This window comes from Eptatretus burgeri, chromosome 13 (genome assembly GCF_056783735.1).
Source record: "Eptatretus burgeri isolate ZD-2024b chromosome 13, Ebu_testis_v1, whole genome shotgun sequence".
Lineage (NCBI taxonomy): Eukaryota > Metazoa > Chordata > Myxini > Myxiniformes > Myxinidae > Eptatretus > Eptatretus burgeri.
In genome coordinates, this window is record NC_140973.1 from 81,274,028 (window position 1) to 81,296,467 (window position 22,440).

Here is a 22,440-nt window from a genome sequence, read left to right on the forward strand (position 1 = left end):
GTTTCTCGATGTAAAACAGCCATTCGGGTCAATATTGCTTCAAGGTGTGACGTGACTCGCGGAATTGAAAATTGACACTCCAGGCCTCGGGCTTTTTTCGACACTTTGTGATTGACAATTTTTTTTTCATTGTCCCCTTCAAATGAGACCGCGATTAATGATCTGCAATGGTTTTGAGAAGAAAAAAAAATTGCATTTTGATTCCCCTTTAAAAGCTTTTAGGGCTCGAAAGGATTTTAAAGGGGGCTTGGGTTCAAAAGGCTCTTCGGTATTGTAAAGGGTGGTCGGGTTCTAAATTATCTTTGGGGTCTTCAATGGTGTTTGGTTTTGAAAGGGTTTTAGCTTTCAAAATGGTGTTGAGGTTATAAAGGGCCTTGTTGGTCTGGTAAGCCTGGTGTTGGCTTAGTGGTTAGGGTGGCGGCTTGGGATCCTTGGGTCCTGAGTTCAAGCCCCGTTGGCCGCTGAATTAAAATACACCAGGAGGTTGACTCAGCCTGTCATCCTTCCGAGGTCGGCAAAATAAGCACCAGTGTACTGGTAAGGGGGACACTGCATCAGCGGCATAGCCACGTCCCAACCAATGATGCAACCAGAGCCACAGGCTGCACTCGATGGAGAGATTCGTCTGGTAGTCGTATGGCAGCTTAGCTGCCCCTAGCTATCATTTCTTGAAGCGCGACTGTGTCGCTGATGCAGTGCCCCTCTATCAGTACACACACTGGAACTGGTACTCCTTTCGCCGACCTCAGAAGGATGGCAGGCTGAGTCAACCCCCTGGTGTATTTTAATTCAGCGGCCAACGGGCCTTGAACTAAGGACCCTAGGATCCCAATCCGCCACCCAAACCACTGAGCCAACACCAGGCTGTTATTGGTCTGAAAGGGTCTTCGTGTTTGAAAGGCTCGAAAGAGGTTTTAGGCGGTCTTATGGGCTCTTTGTAGTCTTATTGGTTCTTGCGGTTGTGAAGGGTCTGGTAAAAAAACAACAACAACAAGACGAGCGGTTCGGAACATACCAAGCAAATCAAAAGACACAAAGAGGTAGATGGGCAACACACAAACTTGAATACAATGATGAGAAATAATGAGCGAAACCTAACCCACTGTCAGTGCCATAGATTACCCTTTCACAAACAAGATAACAATGCAGGCGGAGACTTCCCTTGTGATATGATGTGCAGGGTGGACGCAGGACTTGATGCAGCCTGCTTTGGAAACAAGGTGCAAGACGACGAAAGCCAGTGATGCAGTCAGTCCAAAGACTAGCACCCAAGATGAAGAAAGCTAAACAGAGCACGATGAAGTGAACCAGCCATGAGGAGCACCAGTGATGATCAGCCCCTGAACCAGCCCTCATGGCCCTCTGTCCTTTCCAGACACCCAGTCATGATTGTTGGGTGGACCTATCACCAATGCATGTGTTAGTATGGGTGGCTTGAGGTGTTTGGCAGATGTGGGGTGATGAGGATTGTGGAGGGTGCACATGATGATGATGATGATGATGATGATGATGGTCATGCAGAGTGCGCTGATATCGTTGGAGGGGCAGGTGACAAACTGTGTTGATGGGTGATGTCCCAAGTCTCGGTGCAGTGGGTGCAGGTGAGAGTCTGGGTGAAGATGAGGTAACAGGCTGTGCCAGTTGGGGTACTGCAGTTGAGGGGGTTTCAAATGGGGATGATGGTGTTTAGGTTGCGATTGGTGCAGTTGGAGCTTGGAGTACTGTTTGTGGAAGAAGAGCTGTGTGTACATGAGGATTGCAGTGTGGATGATGGGGGTGGTGTTACAGGTGGGGAGCAGAGGGAGGGTGGCCAGGGACATATTTATTTTTATTGGGATGCAAGCTATTAAATATGTGGAGTCACAAAATTTTCTCACAAATATATGCAAAATAAAGTTTTGTGTTGGTTTATAGGGATGGGAGTCAGGGGTGGCAGATATTTATGAAATGTTGGGTGACGTTTTGTTTGGTAGTGAGCTGTAAACATTGGTGGTGCATATGCACGGCTACAATGTGGGGAGGGTCTTTTAGGAACCTTTGGAGAAGTCCCAAAAGACCCTGAAGACCTAAAAGTCATCAAAGGCTCAAAAAGACCCTGAAGACCCCTAACATCCAAAAAGACCCAGATGACCCAAAATAACTCAATGACCCATATGACCCAAAAAACTCTAAGGACCTAAAAAGACACCGAAGACCCAAAAGTCACTGAGGACTGCGGAGGAGTCACAAAAAAAGTTCTGCTTCCTTGGAGGTGTCCTCTCCCAATATGCAATGATTGACAATGAAGTAACATCAAGACTCGGGAAAGCATGCGTGTCCTTTGGAAGATTGATGCATTGCCTTTGGCACGAACGTGGTGTTTGCCTGGCCACCAAGATTAGTGTCTCGCGCCATTGTCCTTATCAACACTTCTGTATGGACACGAATCTTGGACACCCTATCGTCATCATATCAAACGCCTTGATCAATTCCGTATGCGATGCCTTCGTAAGATTTTTGGCATCACCTGGCAAGACAAAATGCCGAACACCTCAATCCCAGACTGCTGTCGTATCCAAGGAATTGAGTATTTCCTGATGCGAGCCCAGCTTTGCTGGTCAGGACACCTCACACGTCTGGAAGACCATAGAATCCCGAAAGCGCTTTATTATGGCCAACTTAAATTTGGTAAACATTCATGCAGTGGAAAAAGGAAGCGTTATAAGGATGCCCTTAAGTCTACACAAGTCTTGTGGCATTCCATTCGCCACCTGGGAACATCAGGCCACAAACAGGTCAGCTTGGCATAACATTTGCCACAAAGGCCTGGACCACTTTGAATGTGGGAGACTTGTTATCAAGAGATAGCTCCGCAAGGAATATCCTATACCTGCAATGTTTGCAGTAGACGCTGAGGTTCCCGCATTGGACTACACAGCCATCGTACAACGCAAAATGCTTAGTGAGCACACCAACGAAGGGAGACATTCATTGAAGGCAATGACTCGTACCATCAATGACCGAATTGTTCATGACTTATTTATTTATTTTCTCATCTGGGCAATATCTCAGGCACCTTTTGAGCAAGGAAGCTGATATTTGGACATGACAGTGAATAAGTGATTTGGCTATCAAGGGTATTTTTGATTTATTTCTTAATTATAATCAAGTAATCGATTAATTATTCATTTTTCAATTAATTACTTTTCAAAAAGTTACAGTTTTCGGATGAAACGGAGGTGGTTTAGGTAAGCTGTTCTGCAATTGATTGAAAAATCAATTATATTATGATTATTATTTATTTGTTTTAATTATGCATTTAATCATTCAATTATTGTACACTGCTCCCTTCCAATAACGTCTCCATGTGCTGCATGGCGGCATTGCCGGCGCCAAAGGCGCCCCGGCAATGTCGCTTGCTGGAGGATTTGTTATTTATTTATTTGGTATGGAGGTGGTGCACTTTGAATGTACCTCCACTTGCTTGTATTATGATTGGTGTAAATCATGACAACATGGCAAATCTGTGACGTCAATCTCTGCAACAACGTGCAGAGGCAAGTATAGCGAGCCAATCCACACTAGTACGCCATAAAAGTGCCATTAGAACTCGATGGATACTGTCTGTATACGGGATTTGGTGTTCGTCTCAAGATCATTTCCGTACTTAACTGATTTTATTTTGCAATGTAATGCTTGAGCAGGGTGAAAATTCTAACTAAAGGCTAGTAGACCCATGTGGTGACCCATGTGGTGAGGTGAGGATTTGTTTGTGACCCAAGTGGTGACCCAAGTGACGTTTGGTGACCCAAGTGGTGAGGATTTGTTTGTAGACCTTCAATGTATATTTTCAAAGGATGTGACTGGTGCATTGCTTTAGTAAAATGGTCACCTGAAGATTTTCAAGGCTGGGTACCAGCGATGTCAAGTTCAATGAACTCAAACTTGAACTTGCACCCTGGCCCGTGTTGCGTGGTGCTGTGGAGGAAGTTATATGGACGTCTCACGAATTATGTGCTTATGCTGCGGTGCCGAAGCCACGTGGGCCATGCCACTGTGCAGGTGTGGGGAAATCCATGCATGTGTGCGAGTGAAAGGATGAATACATCTCTGGTGCACGTGTACGGTTAGCATGCACCGCAAGGAGGTTGTAGGAATGTGTATTGGAGGGGGGGGGGGAGAGAAAGCATGCAGGCAGGTCTCCCTCTCTTCCTCGCTCTCCCCCTCTTCCTCGCTCTCCCCCTCTTCCTCGCTCTCCCCCCACCTTCCTCGCTCTCCCCCCACCTTCCTCGCTCTCCCCCCACCTTCCTCGCTCTCCCCCCACCTTCCTCGCTCTCCCCCCACCTTCCTCGCTCTCCCCCACCTTCCTCGCTCTCCCCCCACCTTCCTCGCTCTCCCCCCACCTTCCTCGCTCTCCCCCACCTTCCTCGCTCTCCCCCCACCTTCCTCGCTCTCTCCCCCTCCCCTTCCACGCTCTCCCCCTCCCCCTTCCACGCTCTCCCCCTCCCCTTCCACGCTCTCCCCCTCCCCCTTCCACGCTCTCTCCCTTCCCCTTCCACGCTCTCTCCCCCCTTCCTCTTCCACGCTCTCCCCTCCCCCTTCCACGCTCTCTCCCTCCCCCTTACACGCTCTCTCCCCCCTTCCTCGCTCTCTCTCCCCCCCCCCCTTCCTCGCTCTCTCTCCCCCCCTTCCTCGCTCTCTCTCTCCCCCCTTCCTCGCTCTCTCTCCCCCCTTCCTCGCTCTCTCTCCCTCCCCCTTCCTCGCTCTCTCTCCCTCCCCTTCCTCGCTCTCCCCCCTTCCTCGCTCTCTCTCCCCCCTTCCTCGCTCTCTCCCCCCTTCCTCGCTCTCTCCCCCCTTCCTCGCTCTCTCCCCCCTTCCTCGCTCTCTCCTCCCCCCTTCCTCGCTCTCTCCCACCCTTCCTCGCTCTCTCTCCCCCCTTCCTCGCTCTCTCTCCCCCTTCCTCGCTCTCTCTCCCCCTTCCTCGCTCTCTCTCCCCCCTTCCTCGCTCTCTCTCCCCCTCCCTTCCTCGCTCTCTCTCCCCCCCCTTCCTCGCTCTCTCTCTCCCCCCCTTCCTCGCTCTCTCTCCCCCTTCTTTGCTTTTCCCCACTTCCGAGCTCTCCTTTCCTCACCCCTTCCTCCCCTCCCACCCCCCCACCTCGTCCCCATACTCCTGTCAGCAAAGTGATGGGTTGTATTTCCTCGTGTTTCATAAAACAAAAACATTTGCTCATGTTTTATATAAAATTATTTGCTCATCTCTTCTACTCCAAATGACCCCATTCCCAAGCAATTCTTTTTTCAAGGTTATTATGATCCCCCCCCCCCCCAACTCTCTTCTCTAGCTTCTTGCTGTTCATTGTTGGTTGATTTACTACTTTTCTGTTTTATCCTCTTCTTGCTGTATTTCATTCAGCTTGCGTGCAGCTTCTCACCCCATGTCTTTCTCCCCCAACCCTTGATCTCACTCTCCCTTCTCCTCTGCTGAAGGTGTTTTCCCCGTTTCCATTTTGTTCCCTTTCATTCTGCTCTCGCTCTTCCATTACCCTCTCATGTAGATGACATCTATCTATCTCTCTGTCTATATATTACTAAAACTCTCATCTTGTATGTATGTTCCCAAAATACAGCCCAAACGGTACACGACAGTGCAAAATTTTTTGTGCCACCTTGCACATCATTCTCCAGCAGTGTGCAGTATCGCGTTTTGTTCAAATTGGGCAATGAAAAAAAGATTAAAAAAAGCAATTCCCGATTCAGTCAAGTACTCCGGGAGAATTTGATGAATGCAAACAACCTCAGCGGTATAGTTCGCTGGAGCTATGTTTTTTTATTATTATTATTTTTTTAAATGATTTTTTTATTAACCGCTGTCACAACGGCAACCCAACAGGTTCACGGGTCATCTAGTAAATAAATAAAAACACCTGCCTGTGAAACACCACAATTACAGTTTATAGCTTGGCTGAGATTCAAACCCATATTCTTCCTTCCAAGTCTTCAAGACAGCTATTCACCACCATCTCAGTACATCCATCCAAAACCATGATCTTTTCTACACCCATTAATCCATCTTCCCTCCCAAAACAAAAAACATCCATCTTGTCCACCCCTTGCGTTCTCCATTACCTCTCATTGTTACCCACATCCCTTGTTTGGCCGTCTCCGTGTGTTTTCTCCCTCAGCCGTACTGTTGGCATTTCCCCTTTCTCTTTCTGCTGTTCCTTTTGTTATTATTATTATTTTTGTATATAATGTTCAGACTTGTATGAGAGCTAACACACAGAGAACATATAACAAAGGAGGGTGGGAGAGGGAAGCACAAAACAGTGTGCAACAGACATTAGGAGATCTGTGGAAGGGAGAGGGATGGGGTGTGGAACATGGGGAATACAAGATGGTCATTACAGGGACTTTCATGCAGGAAAGCAGGGAATTTGAAGGAGGTGGATTTGGGGTGGATTAACGGGGGTAGAAAAGATCGAGGATTTGGATGGGGGAAGATGAGAGATGGTGGTGAACGACTGTTTTGAAGAACTGCAGGGAAGAGTGGGATTGAAGAGAGTGTGCGAGTTTTGTTATGTTGTGTCCTGATCCGTTCTGTGTTTGAGCTCTACCCTGAGCCCTGACTTTGTATTAAACTTGTTTTTTTTTAAACAAACCCAAGCTCGACGGTATAACAGCTCAGAGCCGAGTGTCTCTGTCATCCTGCCGGCCCATTTGTTCATTCCTGATTGTTTACCTGTCATTGTTGCTTTCCTCGTGTCGTTTTGCTCTTTCATTAGCGTTGATTATGTATAGAAAGAAAAAAGTGTTGATGTTTGCCATATTTCTTTCCTGCAGGTTTTTGGGAAGCCAGACTCGGATGCAAAAAGAGCTGAAACTGCCTTGTACTCTGGAGTGTTTTTGATTCTTGGTATTGTCTCATTCGTTGGATTCTTCATACAGGTAATTTTTGTTTTGGTATGCAAATCAAATTGCACATTGATTGATTATCCTTTCCTGAAAAACAAGTAAAACGTTGTCTTGCTTTGCACGGGTAAACATGTCAATGCTTCCAGGTGCTCCAGGCCTTGTCACTGCTGAAAATGTTCTACAAAGCCACACACCTCATTCATGTGAACGTTTTACTTGCATCACTGAGTCAGTCAGTGTCAAGAGGGTTTTAAAATTTTTTTTTATGTTTTTGTTGTTTTTTTTTATGTTGCAGGGATACATGTTTGGGAGGTCTGGAGAACTTCTCACAATGCGATTGAGAAGTCAGGTATTCAAAGCTATGATGAGACAGGTGTGTGATAAATATTTATTTTCAACATTTATCTGAGTCTCAGAGTGGATCTCGTTCATTAATCACATGCTGGACAAAGACGTTAGTGGACGGTGTATTCTATGTATGAATTATAGGCACACGAGGCAAATAGTGAACAAATACTTGCAGTACAAGAAACTTTAAAACATGAGGAAGCCATTTGGCCCATCGTGCCTGCATGACATCAACACTACATACATAACCCAATCTATTACCGTATCGATTCCTGGGGGTGGGATGATTGGCACATGGCAAGTACTCCTCATGGAGAATAAGCGGGGTTTTTTTTTAATGATGTCAAAGGTGCCTTTGTTATGACGTCACAATTGCATACATATAACGCTACATCTGATCAGTATGAAAATTTTTGAGGGTCATCGAGGGATAAATTGATCCACAGAAAAAAAACTTGATGATGTCATCAGTCATGTGGTTCGGCAGCCATAATTTTTTTTTTTTAAACTTTAAAATCTTCTCTGAAACAGCTGAACAGATCGAGGCAAAACTTTACACGTATGACTGCCTATCCATGAGGAACAAAACGTTCACATATATGACATCATCGGTCACATGGTTTGGCAGCCATATTTGATTTACTCTTAAACCTATTAAAAAAAATCTTCCCCAGAATGGCTGGACAGATCAAGGGGAAACCACACAAATATTTCCCAAGCCTTGGGGATGCCAGGGAATTTACAAATAATTAATTGATCGGTCACATAGTTTGGTATCCATAATTGGATTGAGCGAAAATCTTTAAAAAAATTATTTCTCTGAACCTCTTCATTAATCGAAGTGAAACTTCACAATTAATATCTAGTAGTGATGGGGAATATGTTTTGAATTTCAACCTGATTGGACACTTGTCTGCACCTGGATTGGTTGGACAGTAGAGTATGAGCTGAAATTTGAATCCTATCCAGGTTCCTTCTGATGGCTCCAATGCAGGACTGTACCTATTTGGTGTTCCATTTGATTTGAATTTGATTTATTTTAATCCCATTCTGAATTTAATTCAATAATAATAAACGTCATGGGTCAGGGTCAGGTGTACGAACAAAGCGGGATGTCTTGGTACCAGGTCATCACTGCCAATAGTTATAAAGCGACAGTTCTAGTTATGTCTATTATTAATTATGTAACACATCAGTACACAAACACCACACAAAATGCACCACACAAAACTACACAAACGCCACATAAAACAAATCCTGGCAAGGATCTGCGATCTCTGATTGCTCTTTTTCTTGTTGGAACTGTGAACATTCCATATTTATTGATGCACATCATAAACGCATTGTCACAGGTAATCTCAGAAGGTAGAAAATTGCGTACATCACTCTTAGAAAGATAGTGCAATTCATTTACTGGATCCCAACAATGCACAAAAACCTTTGTAAGATGAGGTTCATCATCGCAAGTAGAGAATGCAGTTTGAAACCATTGTCAGGTAGTATTACAGGGGTGATGAAATAATTTATAAATGCTTTATAAACTACCATGAAAAGGTGAGGTTTTATTCTGGATCATTGATATAATGATCATTAAAAAAATTCTGGATTATTGATAATTCCAAACCTATAATGGACAGTATCCACAACATTAATAACAATAGTAAGACTAAATGTCTTTCAACTTATGATTATTCTACATAATACGCAAACATTCCACATGACAAGCTTGTAAGCACATTGGACAGAGCGGTGGATAAAGCATTTGCAGGAGGCAATAAAGGATACATTAAAGTCTATCAAAAAAGATCAAACGAGTCTGTAAAGGAAAATCAATATTCATGTAGTTTTTCAAAAAATAAACTTGAAGAAAGTATTTCATTTCAATCCTAAACAACAGTTTCTTTCAAAATAATATGATCGCCAAATTCAGCACAAAATTAGTGATTTGCATGGATGGCAAAGGAAGGCAAAACAAATAAAACAAATATCATTAACCGTTTAAAATAGCTCAAATGAGAGTTGATCCGCCGTGAATAAAGCAAGAGTAATCTACTGATGTGGATCCGTAACCGAGGTTGTGGATCCGTCATTTGGAGATGTATGTTCTGGGCTGTAACGATCGAAACCTTGAGGAAGAACGGTGCCCAGCTGATGATGAATGCAGTGGGGAAAGCAGTCAATTGCTTACAGGTTAAGGTTCTTACTTTAGGTAAGGGAACTATGGTTTGAGGATTACAATTCAAATGAAGTTGAATATAGGATGTTGTGAAATTAACATAATTTTTGGCAATCATAATTATTAGTCCCGAATGGAGGCTTATTGATTTGGTCTCAATTTTCGTGTCCATGCATGTGTGCGTCCGCAACCACATCTGGAACATATATGGACCGATTTCATTCTTACTTGGCACAAAGACAACACATGATGGTGTACATATGGTTGTCATTTTTTTTTGACAGCGATTTTTAGTTGTAAAAAAATTTTTTTTTTCAAGTTTGGCATAAGCACAGTAAATGATGGTATGCACAGTACATGACACGTATACACGTGTCCCTCACTTTATTTTGCGATCTCATCAAAGATGGCCGACTGGTAGACTGGCAGCCATTTTAGTTGTGTATATATATATATATATATATATATATATATATATATATATATATATATATATATATATATGGGCTAGGCCTTTAAATTCATACAGCAAAATTACTAAAACAACAGGGGCTATGACATTTTATGTCTCTTTTCTTTTTGTTTTAATATTTTCCAAATACAGTACTGCACAATTAATAAAAAAAGTGGTGTGTGTGTGTGTGTGCGCGTGCCCACCCTTACCTTTTCTTTCTATACAATTCCATACCTTAGGTTCAACCTCCACCAAATTTTGCATCTTCACCAGGGATACTCAGGGTCAGGTCATGCGCACATGACCCCTCCTCCCCCCTCCCCCAACCTTAGGAGAAATTGCACCCCTGGGAAATTGAAATGCTCGAGTTAACTGGGGGGTTGGCCTGACAGGATTTGGACATGAGGTCTGACCCTGGGTATGGTAACTCCTGGGCCCCACGGTGAGCCTGGTGGCATCATTGCGGTGCGTCCTCGATCCATAGGGATGCTACCTAAGCAGTAGTCTTGGATGGGTTGGAATTCTGGACTCTGGAGGACTTTGTGTGGTTTGAACGAGTAATTCTAATTGAGTCATTGGAATGATTAAACTGTTTCTTTCCCCTATCATCCTCTCTAATCATTTCTTCAATTTCAAAGTCTCCATCCATTCACCAAATCTCCAATCCACCACCAATTCCCCACAACTTGGTGCATATCATTAGAATGTCCCCTTACTTTTGGAGTAATGCAGCAAATGACTTTGCATTCAATTGCAGTAAATTAAAGGGCTGATGAAAAAAGAAAAGGTTAAGCAAAATATTGCAACTCCAAAATTTTACTTGATTGTACTCAGAATTAACTGCAATGTACAGCGATTGCTTTAAAGTAATTACTCAAGTGTGTTGTCTTCTTTGCAAGGAAATGTCATGGTTTGATGATCACAGACATGGTGTTGGCGTACTCACGACACGCCTTGCCACCGATGCTTCTCAAGTCCAAGGGGTAAGTAAAACATAAAATAAATTTAGAAAAAAGCCATGTTGGAAGCACTCTTGTTATTGGTAATGAATTAATTAATTTATATTACTTTCTGCTAATTTTGGAGGCTGACATCCGAGTTTTGCTATTGTCATAACGGCAAATTACTTTCAACATGTTGAACTATCTGCTTTGGCATATTTTAACTATCAGTATGATATAAAAACGCAGATCAAAGTATCACATGTTCCCCTTGTTAGGGATTTGTGATGTCTCCAAGTTACTCTCGTTATACAATATGGAAATGGAGAGGAAAAATTATCGAGCACACCTGTGTACAAAAACGAAAATGGTGGTTTGCACTTTCAACTTAAGAGTTGATGAAATAATTTCTTTGCTAATATGCTCCATCTTTTTGTGCAGCAGACCTTACTTAACTCTTTGTGGGTTTCTTGCATGCCATAGTTGAGCAGCTACTAATGCAATATGAAAATAGTCTAATAATGGGACCTTACTTTTTGATTCACCATCTTTGGATAAATGAGGTGCTGCCAATAATTGCATTTGAAACAGAGTTCTCACATCTTGACCATCAACTGTCATTGTGCATGCTCCAACATTGAGCGTATCAAAATGGAACACTCAATTGTCCCAATCCTCTCCACTTTCCCTGACAAATGCATGATTAAGTTCAATGCTACCAATGCCAAACAAGTGGAGAATGATATCGAACGATGAGATAGTTTTGTTTGCGAAAAGCAATGTCGGCAGACAGAAAAATAAATGGTTAACATACTTTGATCAATGTTCTGCTGATTCCGCACCCTGTACGAGAATCGAGAGAATATCTGTCGCTCACTAAGTTTGCAAAGCAGCACAAGAATACCTGTGTTACAAATTCAATTTTAACAATGATGCAATAACATGACAAACTAGAAGGGCACTCAGTGGAGCACATACCTCTGCCACGCAATGCCTGATTCAGTCGAACATATCAGGCCAATATATTTTTTAAAATATCATGCCATATATCATTTTTGGCCCAATCTCTCAATGGTGAGAAAAAAAAAATCACTTAAAAAATTAAATAATTCTCGTGTCCGGATTTGGATCTTCACCAAAATAGAACCAATTTGTCCTTGTCACATACCCAACCTGCCCACCAAGTTTCATCCCAATCGATCCACAACTTTTTTGAGATATTGTGCTATATATCGCTTTAGCCCGATCTGTCAATGGTGAAGAATCACTTTAAGAAATTATCAGATCCGGATTCAGATCTTCACCAAAATCTAATCAATTTGTCCTTGTCACATGAGCAACCTGTCCAACATGTTCCATCTACATCTGCCCATCACTTTTTGAGATATCCTGCTCACAGACAGACAGAGGTGAAAACATAATCACCATCCACCTGATAGCCTGGTGTTGGCTCAGTGGTTAGGGTGGCGGCTTGGGATCCTTGGGTCCTGAGTTCAAGCCCCGTCGGCCATTGAATTAATACACCAGGGGGTTGACTCGGCCTGTTATCCTTCTGAGGTCGGCGAAATGAGTACCAGTTCCAGTGTGTGTACTGGTAGAGGGGCACTGCATCAGCGATACAGTCGCGCTTCAAGAAATGATAGCTACCCCGGCAGCTAAGCTGCCATACGACCACCACCATCCACCTGATGGCAGATGTCAATATAATGATCTTTTGAAAAATAATACTGTGAAATAATTATCTCTGTGGACCTTTCAGGTTTGATAAAATGCTTGTCAAATTTTATCATTTTTTTCATAAGTTTGAAAATGATACAAATTGAACTTTGAGAGATGGAGAGCTTGGAATGCTGAACCAAGACTGATTCCAATATTTAACTACATTCTGTAATTGGTCGAGGATAGGTGACGAAGACGAAGAATAGGAGGCATCATAAATGTGCATAAGAAATGTAGTTTTCTTCGTATGGAAACAGTTGTCCACCATTGGCCGACATTGAAAGATTGTGATGCCTAAGTGTGTGACATTTTCAGATATTTTGCCGTCTCCTCATCGGCTATGGATTGGCATCTGTTTGTGCTTCCATCAAAATTATGATTCTCGTAGTCTCCAGCAGGGAATACAGCAAACTCAACGTCTATCTGTTATTATTGCTCACCGATTTCCTCTCTCGGTCTGTCTGTCTGTCTTTGTCTGTCTGTCTGTCTGTCTGTCTGTCTGTCTGTCTGTCTGTCTGTCTGTCCATCCTACTTGTGGTTTTTCAGAGTTTTTTTTTCCCATACCCTTAAACATATTCAACTCAAACTTGGTGCATGGCTTTTATATAATAAGTTACAGAACATGTTTGAGTTTCAAGGCATTTTTGTCAATTTTTCAGTTATGCCCTTTTTGGACTTAGAAAATATTACATCATTAGGGTACTTGTGTTTCAAAGCAATTCGCGCTCTTGTTATGTCTTGACATGCATCTGGAAAAGGCAGTGGATGGCTGCACTCTAACTTTCTTTCCAAACTTTTGCCTCGTGTGATCTAATTTCAGGCCAGTGGTGTGCAAATTGGCCTTGCTTTTCAGACCATTGCCAGTTTGGCAACGGGAATCATTTTGGCGTTCATTCATGGGTGGCAGTTGACACTGTTAATCCTGGCTATGATTCCTTTGGTCACAGTCGGTGCTTTCATCCAGTTGAGAGCATTTACTGGCTCTGCTGGAAAAAGCAAAGATGCTCTTGAGGAAGCGGGAAAGGTAAGTGACAACTCATTCACCATTTCCACTTGGGTACATTTGTACACATATCTTGACTCATGAAAGTGTTTAAAGATTGAGGGCCAATGAACATACATTAGCAATTTCCTTAATATATATATATATATATATATATATATATATATATATATATATATATATATATATATATATATATATATATATATATATATATATATATATATATATATCAGCAAATAAGACTACACAAATTTTGCACTTGCCCTCGGTACTCGGATATAATGCACAGACAATGCTGTTTACCAAGGTGATCATGGCAACAAGCTATGAAAGGGAAAGTCCACGCCTTGTGTCCATCGGCAAAAGGCGCTACATCAATACAATGAGCATCATGAAATTCTGCAGCCTCGGCAATGAGCATTCACATAAACCTCAGAATGTGAATGATATTTTGAGATAACACACACTTATCTCTATCATCTTGCTTTATTTATTTAAGGTTGCATTGAAATGGTTTTCTGAATGACACAGAATCCAAGACATGTCAACGTCTTATTTTTCAAAATCCAGTCACTCCAATGCATTTTCAAGTTTTCAAGTTAAAGTGCAAGTTTTCAGATTTGCCTCTTCAGCCAATTTTGCCGAATCAGTGGCCACTTGGCAGACAAGTGCTAAAGTTGGTTCGATCTCGATCTATGGTGATTGCTTAAAGAAGATCATGACATGTTGGCAGCTGTTGCTGTTAATCGTGAGTGCTAAATTAATATGCTATTGATGCAGTATGCATTCTTTAGGATTTAAGTAAGCAACCTCCCGACATGCCATCGACGGTACCCTGGTCAAATTTCAAATTCCTACCCGAACTTGCAGTTGGAGTGTTGCATATGCGACACAGCCACGCCCAAACCAATGATGCTACTCATAGCCTTGTACTGCATACGAAAGAAGGAGAAGAAGAATCGGGCTGTTCTGGAAGATTTCCCAGGTGGCATCATTTTGGGGGCCAATGAATTTCGAAGACCAGTCCTAACGTGAGATGCTAACTTGCAGTCTCTCTACCAGTCAGCCTGAGTGAACTGCCAGAGTCAAGTGCTGAGGGGCCCAACAACAGCCAAAGAGATGTGATGATAGATTTATGGGTTCAGTTTGATTATTTCAACTACTTTTAGATGAAGTGCATGTTAATAATTCCACAAATGTGGATATATTCTTTTATTTTTTTATTTAGTTACTGCTTGGCTCTGCCTTGGATTATGATCCGTGCATGTCATGGTTTCAAAAGGCCAATCATTATTCGAGTGCAGCTGAAAAAAAATGAATAGGTGGAGAATTCTATTGGTGAATGGTATATGGAGGAATTGCTTGGATGATGCGTCTTGGGCACTGGGTTGTCTGCACTACTCTGATTCAGATGTATCTTATTCTGGACCCTCCGTTAAATGCAATCTGTCTTGTAGGTCGCCATTGAAGCTGTTGAAAACATTCGCACCGTGGTTTCCCTCACAAGAGAAGAACTTTTCTATCACCTGTACATGAGCAAGTTGCATGTAATTTACAGGTATGGAAACTACACTGCCCTTTGACACATGAGTGTTGATCTTTGAAGTTGTACTTCCAGATATAATTTGGTAAAAGCTTAAAAGGAACACTATGTGGATTAATTTGACATGCAGGATGTATTCTTTAGGAATAAAAATTTTTTTTGCCACCATGGCAATCTAAGCTTTGGTTGTGGGATGGGACTCCTGCATTGGAGTACCGGGTCTCCCTTCACTTGTTTATCCAGGGGTGTAACATCCTAACATATATGGAGAAGTAGTGTACTGGAGGAAACTGTTCTTCCTTGAATCAGTATTCAAAGTACTTTGCTTTTTAATCGACCCCACTGGGTTTGGTATAAAAAGATGATCATGGAAATAGACAAACTGCAGTTCAAGTCAGACAGCAAGATAGTGAAACGTATGCTCTATCACACTGATGGCTTTGGTCCATCGAATTTCGGTGCCAAAGGAACATGTAACACCAGGCTTTTATCCATTGTCACAAATCCTTAGGGGGTGTCATACGGCACATTAATTAGAGTTTACTTTCTCGGCTACTACATGTTTTTTTTGTTTGTTTTTTTGGGGGGTAAAAATGATTAGACTGTGATTAACCAAGAGGAATCCAGCCAATCGGGTTGCACTTCCCTGAAGTCATGATAACCAATTTTACTTGTTGTGATCGACCCCTCAAACTATGGACGTGTTGGTTCAACAGAGAAGGGAAATTCAGAATTGCAAAAGTAAACTTTTTATAATTATTTTCTTTAATCTTTGCCGATGTAAATCCCATGGAGGAGATGAAATGACAGAAGATTAGCAAATTCACGGAATGGCAGAGGCACAATTGGGAACAGGGACACAAAGACATGGTACATAAGGGAATAAATGGCCTACAGGAAAGGGGTTGGGGCAGAGAATTGGGTCAAAACATGAAGTGATGGGTGGTGCTCTTGAAGGACTGGAGGGAGGGGCATGAGACAACATGAGATGTGGGGAGTCTGTTCCACATACAAGAGAATAGAGCGGTGACGGAGCATAGTGGTGTTTCAGCGTATAATCTGGTAGGGTAAACAGGCTTGGGATGCTGAAAAAGCACATGCAAGCAGGAAGAATCTCAGTCTCAATAAGGGTGAAAAACATTTTGAGTGCATTATAGTATCTGTATTGCAGTGCAACTGATCATGAATGCTCCAGCCCAAGAAGGTCCAGTAGATCCATGCATGCTCTCATCCCACCTCTCAGTCTATTGGGGAGCTACATGATGGTAATAGTTTCCCACAACATGTGCCCCACTTCCTGGTGTGACAAATCTAATGGTAATGTCACGTGTGAATATGGCATCTGGGTCATTTGGACGAGTCTTGGTTCTGTATGGCAGCCCCAACAGCCTTGCATTCAGTCAAATCTTCATTAACCCTGGGTTGCATATCCATAAGGAACACACCAGAAACTCCAGCAGGCCACAAAGTTAGTCGCTCAGCGCACATGGCTGTATGCCAAGAGAAGACAACATAGTGGCTGCTTGCAATGAACGGACACAAAAGCAAGCCTCGTATCGTGAAAGGGCTGATTACAAAAGTAGACAAGTCAAGTTTCGTACTGCTTATTTTGTAGCTCTTTTTATCCTTCCCATCTTCCTCTGCCTCGAGACTTCCCACTTCCTATGCTCTTGCTCTGGCTGAAGTTCAACCCCATTGGTTCCTTTATGCCACAGCAAGGTGCAGCAGGTATGGTCAGGTGGGTGGAAAGGGTGGGGGAAGGGTGGAGTGGGAGAGGAGTCCACACGTGGGGAAAAGTGGAACAAATGAGTGCAGGTGAGTGGTGATTCTGAATTTAGGTAGTTTCAACTGAAGGGGGTTGATGGTGAACCGTGTGAGCCCTGCAGAAACTTGGGGGGACAAAGCACAGAAAGAGAAGAGGGTGCAAAACCAGAAACGAGGTGGTAGAAGACAGAGATACTGACCTTACTGTGATTGCGAAGTGATGGATTCAGCTTCATGGTGGGACATTTCAATAATCCTAAAGGCCTTGGTTTCCACGGTGTCAAACTGAGCAAGATGTGAGGCAGGGGAGCCAGCACAGAGGGGAGAGAAGTACTACATCAAGTTGTAGATGAAGGCCTTGTAGGTGGTGGATAGGAGTTCAGGTGTGCTGAGGAAGCACTTTTTATGGCAGTGGATGCGCATCCGGCGGCTGGCTTTGGAGGCCAACGCTAAAATGTGGTTTACCCAAGAAAGATTGTGGCTGATAGTGAGACCCAGGAGTATGAATGACTGAACTTCCTCAGGAGGATTATGAAGAAAGTAGATTGGGGGGTGGGGAGTTGCCGGATGGTCCTTTCAGTGAGAGATAGTGAGAGTGTGGGGTTTGTCAGGATTGAAAGATATATTTTAAGTGTTTGACCATGTTGTGATTTTTTTTTTTTAAGGTGTGAACAAAGATTCTCCATTTCATTTTTCATTTCAGCAAAATCTCTGCAGAGAATGCACTTTTTGTCCATCAATGACGCTGTAGTTTAAGTAGGAACACAAGACCATGTCCTCATTGTACTGCAATGAAAAATTTAATCTTATCATTCAACACAGGATATCAAAGTGCTTTAAACCTTATACTGTATTATTGGTGCCTTAACAGTGGTGTGGCTTGAACCACACAGTGATCTGAAATGATACTACTGTGCACACCTGCACAGCTCTGGTTATTACAATGTTTTGAGAATTGCACTGAGTGGTTACTTTTATCCTAAACAAGCTTCTCTTCTTTGCAGTTAATCATAAATTCACAAAGAAAATGTCAGATTAAAAAAAAAAAAAAAATTCACACCACTATTAATTAGTTGATGGAGAGAAACTTTGAGCATATTTCAAGTAATGTGAAAAAACTACAAAAATACGTTAATCTCAGATCTTAGTGATTTTTTTTTTTGTTGAAGCAGATCATCAAGATGTTATCTCTTCCATGAGTCCCAATCTCTATTAACCTGCTTGTTTGTTTTTTTTTAGGCAAAATTTAATGAGCAGCCCAGTGAGTGGATTCTCCTATGGCTTTGCGCAGTGTATAATCTTCCTCGTCGAGGCTGCCATTTTCAGATTTGGAGCATGGCTTATCGCCAATGGTCACATGACCTTTGAGAACCTTTTCATGTAAGTCTGTTATTTTAATGGTTGAGAGTAATAACGTGTAACATACTGTGTTCCCATACATTCCGTGTTCCCATACATTCTGTGTTCCCATACATTCCGTGTTCCCATACATACCATGTTCCCATACATTCCGTGTTCCATGTTCCCATACATTCCGTGTACCATGTTCCCATACGTTCCGTGTTCCCATATGTTCCATGTTCCCATACATTCCGTGTACCATGTTCCCATACATTCCGTGTTCCCATACATTCCGTGTTCCCATACATTCCGTGTTCCCATACATTCCGTGTTCCCATACATTCCGTGTTCCCATACATTCCGTGTTCCCATACATTCCGTGTTCCCATACATTCCGTGTTCCCATACATTCCGTGTTCCCATACATTCCGTGTTCCCATACATTCCGTGTTCCCATACATTCCGTGTTCCCATACATTCCGTGTTCCATGTTCCCATACGTACCATGTTCCCATACATTCCGTGTACCATGTTCCCATACGTTCCGTGTACCATGTTCCCATATGTTCCGTGTTCCGTGTTCCCATATGTTCCGTGTTCCGTGTTCCCATATGTTCCGTGTTCCGTGTTCCCATATGTTCCGTGTTCCGTGTTCCGTGTTCCCATACATTCCATGTTCCATGTTCCCATACGTTCCGTGTTCCCATACATTCATTCCATCTCATCTCCACTTTTCCTTCCCCTCTTCCCATCCATCGTACACTGAATCCTGTGGTGAGTCAGTTGCTCTGAAACAACGTGCCTTCTCTTGGAAAGCAACCCGAACAGAGGTGATCTCTGATCACTACACAAAGCTCTCAAGAAGTGTGTTCACTCTCAGAAGAGCCAGAAAACAACATCTTTCCAACCTCACGATTGAACTTTCAAACTTGTCTCCCTCCTCTAAAAACCTGGTGGTGCCTTATTAAAGTATTTCTTTTTTTGCATACATTATCGAGACTTTTATAAGAGCTAATACACAGAACATATAACAAAGGGAGCTTGAGACGAGAGGGGTGGGAGAGGAAAGCACAAAGTAGTAGGGAGCAGAGACATTGGGAGATCTGTGGAAGGAAGAGAGAGAAAGAGGAATGGGGCAGGGTACACGGGGTATACAAGATGGACACTACAGGGACTTTCTGGAAGGAAAGCAAGTAATTTGAAGGAGGTGGGTTTGGAGTGGATGAACAGGAGTAGAAAGGATCATGTTTTTGGATGGGGGAAGCTAAGAGATGGTGGTGAACAGCTGTTTTAAAGACCTGGAGGGAACAGTGGGATTGAAGAGTGTGGGAATTTGTTCCAGAGGTGAGAAAAAAAGAGGAATGAAAGAGTGAAGGTGAGCAGTAATTCTTGATTTTGGGAGTTTCACCAGAAGGGGGATACTGGCAGACCTTGAACGTCCTGTGGCATATGGGGGGGGGCAGATCACAGACAGAGCGGGGTGGGGGATGGGGAGACAGATCACAGACAGAGTGGGGGGGGGGCAATGACGAGAAGAGAATGATGAATGACCACCGACCTGCCTGCGGTGAGAGAGTGATAGACCTAAAGACTCAGGTTCATCGTGGGAGATACAGGTCAGGTAAGGTCAGGTATGGGAGCATGCGCCGCAGCAGCTCCTGGCTGCATCTACTTTGCACCGGTGCTCCAAGTACCTCCATCTGGCCATCCTCCAGGCAAATGCCTGGCTGATCCCCGTCTCCTTGAGATGCTGATAAACCTGCTGCAACCATGAGGAACGTGGTCGGCCTATTGGCCTCCTCCACTCATGAGCCTCCCTTGCTGAGAGAATCTGGTGAGCAGGATCAGCATCAGGAAAACGAGCCACATGTCCAAACAGCTGCAGCTGATGCTCATGGACTATGCAGGTAGCAAATCTCATTTATGTCTCTCTCAGCAACTGCTCGTTGGACACAAAGTCCGACCAACGATAGCCAAGGATTCTCTGAAGAGACCTGGTCCAAAAGGAATGAAGTCAACGTCTCAGATCTCAGATCTCTGATCACATCCGTAGAGCAAGACTGGAAGCACCAAAGACTTGACTCGGAATTTCTTCCTCCTGCACAGGTACTGGCAGCGCCACACCCCATGATCCAGTGAATCCATGACTCCCCAGATCCGATCCAGTCGTCTATTGAACTCTGGTTTGCAGCCAGGAGAGACATGAATATCACTGCCAAGGTAAGTGAATCTTTCCGTGACCTCAACATCCTCATCACCAACAGGTACAGACAGGATAGCAGCATCCAAGATGTCATTGAAAGTTTGGATCTTGGTTGTGACCCAGGAAACACGTAATCCCAGTGGTTCTGAGGCCTCATTCAGCACCCCGAGGTCCCCCAAAATGATATCTAGAGTCTCCGCAAAGATGACTGCATCATCTGCGAAATCAAGGTTGGAGATCTTGACATTCCCAAACGATGCACCGCAGCTTGATCTCTCCGACATCCTCCCAAGAATCCAGTCCATACAAGCGCTGAAAAGTGTGGGGGCCAGTACACACTCCTGATGAACTCCAGTAACAACTGGAAATAATTTGAAGATTGTATCACCGCATCTCACAGCACTCTCAGTGCCAGAGTAACATTCAGACATTAGATTGATCAGTTTTGGTGGCACCCCACAAAGACGAAGAATCCTCCAGAGGGGATCCCGATTCACTGAATCGAATGCTTTGCAGAGATCAACATAGGCTGCAAGCAACCCCTGCCAAAACTCCCATCTGCCTTCGGTAAGGACCCGAAGAGCAAGGATGCGGTCAATCGTTGACCTCTTTGGTGTCAAGCCTGACTGTTCTGGCACTAGTGCTCAAGCAGATGGTGGCAAACCCTATCAGTAATTACTCGAGGAAAGACCTTGCTCAGCACTGAGAGTAGCATCACCCCTCGTTAGTTGTTGCCCCCCCCCACCTCCAAAGTCCACCTCGTTCCGCATTTCTAGTTTTTCTGACCTCAGAGTTTCCTTCACCCCGTGGTTGATTGTCCACCCTTTTCTTCACCTTCACATCTTGTTCTTCGCCTTCACATCTTGTCCACCCCATGCATCCTCTACTACCCCTCGTTCCACCCCACATCTCTTATTTGTCCTTATCTTTCTCTATTTTATCATTCCATCCTGTTGCTGGTGTTTCCCCCAATATCTACTGTTCCTTTTGTTCTGTTGTGTCCTGATCCTTTTAGTGTTCTAACTCTTCCACAAGCCTTGACTTTGTATCCAAAAAGAAAAGGGTGATCGCAAATCTTGCAAGTTCAATTTGGTATCCCATGGTTTGCCTCTACCATTTCCTTTCTTGCTAATTGTAAGAGGTATGAATTGTTGTGCTTGCAGTTTGTGATGGAAATGCATTTTTCTGCATGAGGAGCTTTTGAGAAATGTTGATTTGATGCTTGAGAAAAGAGTTGCATCACAGTGGTTTGGAGGGAAATGGTTGGGGACAATGAAACGAACAGTTTTTTGGAGATTGTATAACAGTGTGGTCAACAAGTGGGACATGTAAGAACTGAGCAAGTTTTTAACGATGTTGATGCACACTGGTAATCATGTGTGATAGGGATAGCATCTACCAAAAAGGAACAAAGTTTTGAATAGGTACAGGTGCAGAAGCTGACTTATTGAATTGATGTTAACCTTGTGTTTACACCAAATCGTAAAGATGTCATATTCCATTATATACCTGTGTCAGAGTGGTGACCCGTCCAGGATTGTGCCAAATAGCCAAGGAGACTGCTTAGGCAGCACCAACGCACTGCCAGAGTATCGTCCCAGTGGATGGATGTATGGATTATGTACATTTTATTAGGAAGTCTTACTGTGCTCAAATGCTACGTTTTTATTTTCAGCATAACAAACTTGAACATATGTATGTCTCTTTCCCTTTTCTAGAGTATTTTCAGCTCTCATTTTCTCAGCCATGATGGTTGGGCAAAACAGTTCCATGGTGCCAGACTATGCCAAGGCCAAGGAATCTGCGGGACGCATTTTAAAGTTGACGCAGAGTTTACCATCCATTGATAGCTCCAGCACTGTTGGTCAAACACCGGTAATGTTTTGCTTTTTCTTGTTGTTCAGTCTGCCAAGCTTTTATACATAACTCGGAAAAGTACCCATCCCAATTGATGGGAAAAGGTTAAGTTAATCTATTAATTTAAATTATTTCATGGACTTTAAAAAGGTTAATTGTGCTGCACTCTTGGTTTCACTCAGAGCCAAAGTTCTGTG

General features: G+C 43.3%; 1 protein-coding gene across 1 annotated transcript in view; it reads left to right on the forward strand.

Annotated features, from left to right (window-relative positions):
* Positions 1 to 22,440, forward strand: part of LOC147014910 (ATP-dependent translocase ABCB1-like) — a 120,691-nt gene that overhangs the window by 72,806 nt on the left and 25,445 nt on the right. The window contains exons 19-25 of the mRNA XM_085853367.1: positions 6,820 to 6,924; positions 7,187 to 7,264; positions 10,769 to 10,852; positions 13,350 to 13,553; positions 14,993 to 15,093; positions 18,082 to 18,222; positions 22,105 to 22,261. Of these exons, the coding sequence (XP_085709493.1) occupies positions 6,820 to 6,924; positions 7,187 to 7,264; positions 10,769 to 10,852; positions 13,350 to 13,553; positions 14,993 to 15,093; positions 18,082 to 18,222; positions 22,105 to 22,261 (870 nt within the window). The remainder of the gene's footprint in view (positions 1 to 6,819; positions 6,925 to 7,186; positions 7,265 to 10,768; positions 10,853 to 13,349; positions 13,554 to 14,992; positions 15,094 to 18,081; positions 18,223 to 22,104; positions 22,262 to 22,440) is intronic.